Here is a 7,876-nt window from a genome sequence, read left to right on the forward strand (position 1 = left end):
CAAGTGTGTTGTTTTAACCTTCAACAAGGACCGGGCGTAGTCAAACTCGATTCAACTAAAGTTGGAGAAACAGACACCCGCTAGCCACCTGTGTGCGAAGCACGTCGATAGAACCAGTCTCATGAACGCCGAATCAAACAATACCGCCGAATCAAAGTAAGACGTTGCTGGTAAGCAGTATGAATATTATCGCCCACAACTCTTTGTGTTCTACTCGTGCATATAACATCTACGCCTGGCTCTGATACCACTATTGGGGAACGCAATATTTCAAAAAAATTACCTACAACCACACAAGATCTATCTAGGAGATGTATAGCAACGAGACGGGAGAGTGTTTCCATGTACCCTCGTAGACCGAAAGCGCACACATTTAGTAACGCGTTTGATGTAGTCGAACGTCTTCGTGATCCAACAGATCCTAGCACCGAACGTACGTCACCTCCGTGTTCAGCACATGTTCAGCTCGATGACGTCCCTCAAGCTTTTGATCCAGTTGAGGACAAGGGAGAGTTCCGTCAGCACGACGGCGTGGTGACGGTGATGATGAAGTTGCCGGCGCAGGGCTTCGCCTAAGCACTACGACGATATGATCGAGGTGTGTAACTATGGAGGGGGCACCGCACACGGCTAAGAGAAGACTTGGTGTGCCTTTGGGGTGCCCTCTACCCACATATATAAAGGAGGGAGGGAGAGAGAGGAGGCCGGCCATAGGGGGCGCGCGCCATAGGGGAGTCCAACTAGGATTCCCAATCCTAGTTGGAGTCCCATTCCTTTCCAAGAGAGGGAGAGAGAGGGAAGGAGGAAGAGGGGAGAAGGAAAGAGGGGGCGCCGCCCCCTCCCTAGTCCAATTCGGACTGGCCATGGGGGGGGGCGGTCTCCCTTGTAGCCCTCCTCTCAACATATTAAGTAAAACTACAGAAAAAACCCAAAACTGGCCAGAAACCTTCTAGAAGGTTCCCAAACCGGGATCCCTCAGCAAGGAAAATAACAACCATGCCTGGGCCGGCCCAACTCGACGCGACATATGGCTCGCTTTAGGGAAAGCTCATCTGTTTGCCGCTCATGTTACTGAAAAAAATAATCTGTTTGTCGGGCGTCAAATAGGAATTGTCCCCAACAAACCACGAATTCACTAATTGAGGAGTACTCCTTGCAAAGATCACTACCTCCTCCCCAGGTTGCGACAAGTGGTAACCTGGGAGTTTTTCCTTTTTTCATAGATTCGTTTATTCAAAATGTTTTATCTCTTACCATGCGTCCAAATCTCGAACCATTTTCACCATTGGATTCCTCGCGATGAAATCTTGAAAACTAGATTCCATATTGATAAGTGTTGGCGAACTTTTTTTAAGAAAAAAACCAGATGAAAAAACCGAACCAGGAGCATGGTTTTTTCCCTTTCCAAAAGAGACACGGCCGTGCCTCTCGCGCGAGCAAAACCATGCTTCACGCGGAAGGAAAAAAAAGAAAACGCATTTTTTTCGTTTCCGAGAGGCACGGCCGTGCCTCTCGCGACAGCATAACCGTGCATCTTACTCGAGCAAAGCCGTGCCTTTGCGAAAGGAAAAAAACAGAAAACGTGTTTTTTCCCGTTTTCCAGAGGCATGGCCGTGCCTCTCGCGGAAACAAAACCGTGCCTCTTGCGGAAGAAAAAAAACAAAAAATGCAACTTTTTCCTTTCCTGAGAGGCACGACCGTGCCTCTTGTGAGAGCACAACTGTGCCTCTCGCAGAAGCAAAACCGTGCCTCTCGTGGAAGGAAAAAAAATAGAAAATACGTTTTTTTCGTTTCCAAGAGGCACGGCCGTGCCTCTCACGAAAGCAAAACCATGCCTCTCGCGGAAGCAAAACCGTGCCTCTCGCGGAAACAAAATAAAAAAAGTAAACACGTTTTTTTCCCGCGTTTTTTTTGTCTAAAAGCTAAAGAAGACATTTTTTCATTTTTGCGAACCGTTTCCAAGTAGTGAACTTAAAAAAAACCATGAACTTTTCTCAATGCTGTGGCACTTTTTTTTCCAAATTTCCTAAACCTTTTTCAAAATGTTGAACTTCTTTACTTTTGTGAACCTTTTCCTTTTAAAAAAATGTCAATAGTCAACTCTTTGTGGTCAACGGTCAACGATCAACGATCGATGATCGCCTGGTCAACGGTGGCAGGTCTACCAGTTAACCGATTTAAAACTAAACGTAGTTGGGCCGGCCGATATGGTCCTGCGTGTGAGTGACAGTTATCTTATCTGGTGCCAATTAGAAGCTCTCGCGAAGGAAGGGGTTGTGGCTGGAGCGCCAGTTATCATATCTCGCGCCAATTAGGAGCTCTTGTGAAGAAGGAGTTGTGGCTAGGAATTAAGCTAATGGCAAACAAACCAATTTTTTTGGGCGTGTGTTTAATTTCTAACCCTAGTGTGGCGGCCGCCGCCATTGGCGCCTGCACGGTTGCAGGCCTGCAACACTGCATGGATGCATCCATTACATTCCTTGGCTTATAAAATTTCCAAGAGCTTAGACTTCATGCACAACTCCTTTGAAATACAATAAATAAAATCCAATAGAAATCATTCCTAACTATTAGATTCCTATAAATTAAATAACACCAAGAGCAAACATTCTACGGTTCACAATTTTATAAAAATTAAAAGAGCCCTAAACTTTCACACAGTAGACAAAACAAGCCCATGCAGACCGTGAAGGAGTAAAACTTCTATTTGTCGCCTTGGTTATAGTGTTTTTTGTAAACCGACGCATACCCATGTAGGTATTTTTTCATTGGTTTTTTTGGGAAGCTTTTTATGATTGTTTTGATGCGCGCGGAAAATGCGTGCGGAAAATAAAAAATTATTCAAAGCAACTATTCTATGGATCACAGTCTTATAAAAATTAAAGGAGCCCTAAACTTTCACGCATTAGAAAAACAAGCCCATGCAAACTGTGAAGGAGTACAACTCCTATTTGTCGCCTTACACGTCGGTTATAGTGCTTTTTGTAAACCGGCGCACACCCATGTAAGTATTTTTTCACTAGGCTTTTGGGGAAGCTTTTCATGATTATTCTGATGCGTGGGAAAATGCACGGTACAACTCCTATGTGAAAAACAAAAAAGTAAAAAAGCCTGTAAAAAACCGATTAAAAAGCCAAAAGTGCGTGCGGAAAATAAAAAAATCTGAAGAGAGTGCCCAGAGCACGACACGTGGTGGCGGCTAAGGGCGTGCCAAATGAGAAGATCTCAACCGACCCACAAGTGATAGTTGCAAGGCTCCCGAAAGAGCGCTTGTCAACTAGTTGCCCCAACAAACCCAAATCGATACGTGCTGGGAAAAGTTAAAGAAAAAAAAGAGAGTGCCCATTGGGTTCCAGCCCAGCCCGCGCACCTAGCCCACCAAGCCCGGCATTCCTGTCGGACCCAAGCCAAACCCTCGCATTCCGCAGTGATATATAAATAGCAGCACTAGGGTTACCCGCTTCGCCTTCTGCACACAGTTTGCGCCGCCGCTGCCGCCGTCCGCTCTACCCCAGGTGAGCACGCGCTACAATCCCTCCTGCCTCTTCGCCGATCTGCCGCTGCCGAAGCCATCACTTTCGCGTAGTTCCTTCGCGGAGGTCATATTCTCCCGCTGTTCTAGCGTTCAGCGTTGAGCGACCGGGACTCCGGCGCGTTTGGTATTTGCAGTTTGCGGCTCTAATGGTTGCAGATCTAATGGTCTCGGCTGTTTCTGGCATCGCAGGCAAGGAAGGGAGGAGCGGCGATGTCGCACCGCAAGTTCGAGCACCCGAGGCACGGTTCCCTCGGCTTCCTCCCCAGGAAGCGCTGCTCTCGCCACCGCGGAAAGGGTATGCACACCGAGTAACACTTGCATTAGAGCACCGATTCCATGGCGGGCCGTTTCTTTCCATGCTGATGTTATTGAGTGTTGTTTTCACACATAGCCTATAGTCTATCTCATTGTGCTTGTAAGGTTGTTTGATTCGGATGTACTAGTATGTTTTGTTGATACACTATATTGAATCCTGTAAATAGTAGCAAATGGTGCTTCACACCTTTCTAGAATTTCATTGCGAACTTCAGTAGTGTCAAATAGTTTTCGTTCCCTGAAATCTGTCTTAAAAATCCCTTGCACATCTATTCTTTCTTCAAATAAGGCAATTCTATTAAAAATTGCTGTTACCCTGTAACTATTTGTTTCCTTGGTTTTACAGTTCAGTGAATACTTATCTGGAGTTTGTCTTAGTAGTCTGTTTTTTCTTATGCAGTGAAGTCCTTCCCCAAGGATGACCAACAGAAGCCTTGCCACCTCACTGCCTTTCTGGGCTACAAGGCTGGAATGACCCACATTGTTCGTGAGGTCGAGAAGCCCGGATCCAGTATGTCTAACCCTTCCATTATTCTAATCACGTTTGTTTCATTACTGAAAATAATGAACAGGAACAATTCTTGTTTAGTAAATAATACAGTAACATGACCTTCAAGTAGCAATAGGCACGTAGATGCATGCATAGCTTGTTATTTAGTTTATCATGCTGGCCGGATACACTGTCCCTTCATGTTATATTTGCCAACCAAAGTTATCTTCTTTTAATAGGGCCCTGCATGTTATATTTGCTTGATTGTTTGCTCTTGTTGATTCTTAAGATCGCAAATGGTTGTTGTTACATCTTGCAGAGCTCCACAAGAAGGAAACCTGTGAGGCTGTTACCATCATTGAGACCCCTCCTCTGGTCATTGTTGGTCTTGTGGCCTATGTGAAGACCCCACGTGGCCTTCGCACTCTCAACTCTGTCTGGGCTCAGCACCTTAGCGAAGATGTGAGGAGAAGGTTCTATAAGAACTGGTGCAAGAGCAAGAAGAAGGCGTTCACAAAGTATGCCCTCAAGTATGACAGTGATGCAGGCAAGAAGGAAATCCAGTTGCAGCTTGAGAAAATGAAGAAGTACGCCACTATAGTCCGTGTTATTGCCCATACTCAGGTGTGAATGGCCATTTCCCTGTTCATCTTGGTCAAGTATTCTGTTTATTGTAAAATGTTTCACTCACCATTACTATGCCATTTCTGAATATCAGATTAGGAAGATGAAGGGCTTGAAACAGAAGAAGGCTCACCTCATGGAGATCCAGGTTAATGGTGGCACCATCGCAGACAAGGTTGACTATGGCTACAAGTTCTTTGAGAAGGAAGTCCCAGTTGAAGCGGTCTTCCAGAAAGATGAAATGGTTGACATCATTGGTGTCACCAAGGGTAAGGGGTACGAAGGTGTCGTCACTCGCTGGGGTGTGACCCGCCTTCCCCGCAAGACCCACAGGGGTCTCCGAAAGGTTGCCTGTATCGGTGCCTGGCATCCTGCTAGGGTTTCCTACACTGTTGCTCGTGCTGGTCAGAATGGTTACCACCACCGCACAGAGATGAACAAAAAGATTTACAAGATGGGCAAGTCTGGACAGGAGTCTCACGAGGCCTGCACTGAGTTTGACAGGTATCTTTGAGTGAATCTGATTAGGTGCATGCTCTCATCTGTTGTGCTCTTGAACATTTTCCATGAAACTGACGGCAATGGTGGTGCTTGCAGGACTGAGAAGGACATCACCCCGATGGGTGGCTTCCCTCACTATGGTGTGGTGAAGGGTGACTACCTCATGATCAAGGGCTGCTGTGTGGGCCCCAAGAAGAGAGTGGTGACCCTCCGCCAGTCCCTGTTGAAGCAGACCTCGCGGTTGGCCCTTGAGGAGATCAAGCTCAAGTTCATCGACACCTCATCCAAGTTCGGGCATGGCCGGTTCCAGACCACTGACGAGAAGCAGAAGTTCTACGGCAGGCTCAAGGCTTAGGCTGCGACAGATCTTATCCCATAGTGTTACCAGCTTTTTTTCTTGCTTTGTGGCAGATTGTTTGGGAACCGGTTTATGCATTGCAATTGCAACTCTGAGCTGCTGCGAATGTTTGAACTGATGAGGTTTATGCATTTTGAACTTAATAGTAATGCTATTTGCATGCCTTCAAATTTGGAAGCAAATGTTTCAGCTGTGCCCATGCTGTAGCCTCCACGTGGACAATCGTGTTGCGTGTTTGTAGTCACGATCTGGTATCAAACCTCAACCTGGCAGGATTAGTCGTGGGTAGGGTATGGGTTTAAGTGTATACCCGTGGGTAAGGTGGGTTACCCGATGGGTACTCGATTAATATAAATAATTAAATAAACTACTTATGCCCTATTGTATTTTATTCATTAATCTAAACACATTGATATATGACATATCACGTCATCATCGGCAGCCCTACAGCAGTAATGAACACGGCCATCACCAGGCCTATTCTCACTTCTGGTATGTTACCCACACGTTAGATATGGCCCATTTTTAACTTCAACAACTGGCCCATGCAAAATAGCTAGCAGCAGGCTGCACTGCAGAGCGTTGCACATGTCCACTAGGCCCATAAAAGATGAATCGTGTGTAGCGTAACACATGACATGCCCAGCGAACAGAAGAGAGGTTGGACCGTTTAGTACCACCTCGCCTGTGGGAGCGCATAGGAGGGGAGCTCCGTCTATAAATTGGAGACCGCTGGCTCATGCCGCTTGGAGTGGGCGCTGTATGTAAAATGCAACGTCTATGTCTCCTAAATAAAATAAAATATTTAAATTCCGTCAGACCCGATGGGTGCCCGATAGGATCGGGTCACCCGATGGGTTCGGGCGTGGGTCGAAGTCCAGACCCATGGGCAGGGTCGTGGGTCTAGGACAAACCCGATTTAGTAATAGGGTATGGGTCTGGTAGAGTTTGACCCGGGCAAACCCGACCCGACTGACAGGTTGAATCAAACCTATTCATGATCAGGGTCATGGCGCATAGAATGAGGGAAAATTTCGTTCAGAAAAAATTGTGCTTGTTCGAGGTCTTAACACAGGGCGTCTAAGAGCAATCTTCAAATTTCAGCCTCATTTTCATGCGTTCATTAATTTGTTCATCGATGGAAGCGGAAGGGAAGGAATTGTTCTTTTTCAAAGGAAGCGGAAGGGAAGGAATTGTTGTTCATTGAAGGAAGCGGAGGGAAGGAAAGGCTTAGAGCATCTCTAGCAGCAGACGCTGTAAAAGCGCCTGGCCCGTATAATTCCGGCGACTATATGGTGGGTTTGGCCCTTTTTGAGTCAGACTAGACCCGTATAGCCGCGCTGAGCCCTGACCTGTAAAGCGTTCACAATGGTCAGGAAAACGCCCCTCGTGCAGTATATCTACGGGTCCGTGGCCGCTATACAGGGTGAAACCCTATCCCCGCCGCCGCAAACCCTCTTTCCCCCTCCAATTTCTCACCGTCGGCAATCCAAATATGCCGCCTCACTCTGCTACCGCCAACGGATCCGCCACCATGTGGCGCGAGATGTGGAGCTCCGGCCGTGGCACCGGTGGAGGCGAGGACCCCGAGCGGAAGTGCTGGGTCGCCGCCGACGCAGCGAGGAAGCGGTCCGCCCGACGGTACACGAACCGGGGCCTTGAGCCACCGCCGTCCCTCCTCCACCACGAGAGAGGAGTGGCAGGCTCGACTCTCCAGCGCCGGTCAAGAGGAAGGCGGAGGAGCTCCCGCCGCTCAGAGCGGTGAAGAGGGAGCCCGAGGTGGAGGAGCCGCGCGCCGACATCATCGGGCCGGAGGACTACCTCCCCCCCCTCGGAGGCGGACGCCGTCGAGGCGATGATTCTCGAGCGCCGTGCGCGGGAGGAGGACGAGGTGGCGCAGCTCCGCCGCCGGGACGAGGAGATCAACCAACTCCTGTACGAGCAGGGCCTCGCAAAGGCGCGGGAGTTCGACGAGAAGATGGAGGCGTGGCGCCGCGAAGCTGACGCGCAAGACTCCATGTACATCGACCTCACCTCCGACGATGACGACGAG

The 7,876-nt window shown here is 48.2% G+C and overlaps 1 protein-coding gene across 2 annotated transcripts; it reads left to right on the forward strand.

The window, feature by feature from the left end:
- The first annotated feature begins 3,373 nt into the window (after window positions 1-3,373).
- On the forward strand, window positions 3,374-6,000 carry LOC123120076 (60S ribosomal protein L3). Of its 2 annotated transcripts, none has more exons than XM_044540080.1 (6): window positions 3,374-3,515; window positions 3,725-3,830; window positions 4,251-4,361; window positions 4,660-4,964; window positions 5,059-5,468; window positions 5,562-6,000. In XM_044540080.1, exons 2-6 carry the CDS (start codon window positions 3,746-3,748, stop codon window positions 5,818-5,820), a joined length of 1,170 nt encoding a protein of 389 aa, XP_044396015.1. In that variant the 5' UTR covers window positions 3,374-3,515; window positions 3,725-3,745; the 3' UTR covers window positions 5,821-6,000. The 2 variants fall into 2 exon arrangements, with proteins under 2 accessions (XP_044396015.1, XP_044396016.1); XM_044540081.1 differs by lacking the exon at window positions 3,374-3,515 and adding an exon at window positions 3,533-3,599.
- Window positions 6,001-7,876: the final 1,876 nt, after the last annotated feature.

Source organism: Triticum aestivum, chromosome 5D (assembly GCF_018294505.1).
Source record: "Triticum aestivum cultivar Chinese Spring chromosome 5D, IWGSC CS RefSeq v2.1, whole genome shotgun sequence".
NCBI lineage: Eukaryota > Viridiplantae > Streptophyta > Magnoliopsida > Poales > Poaceae > Triticum > Triticum aestivum.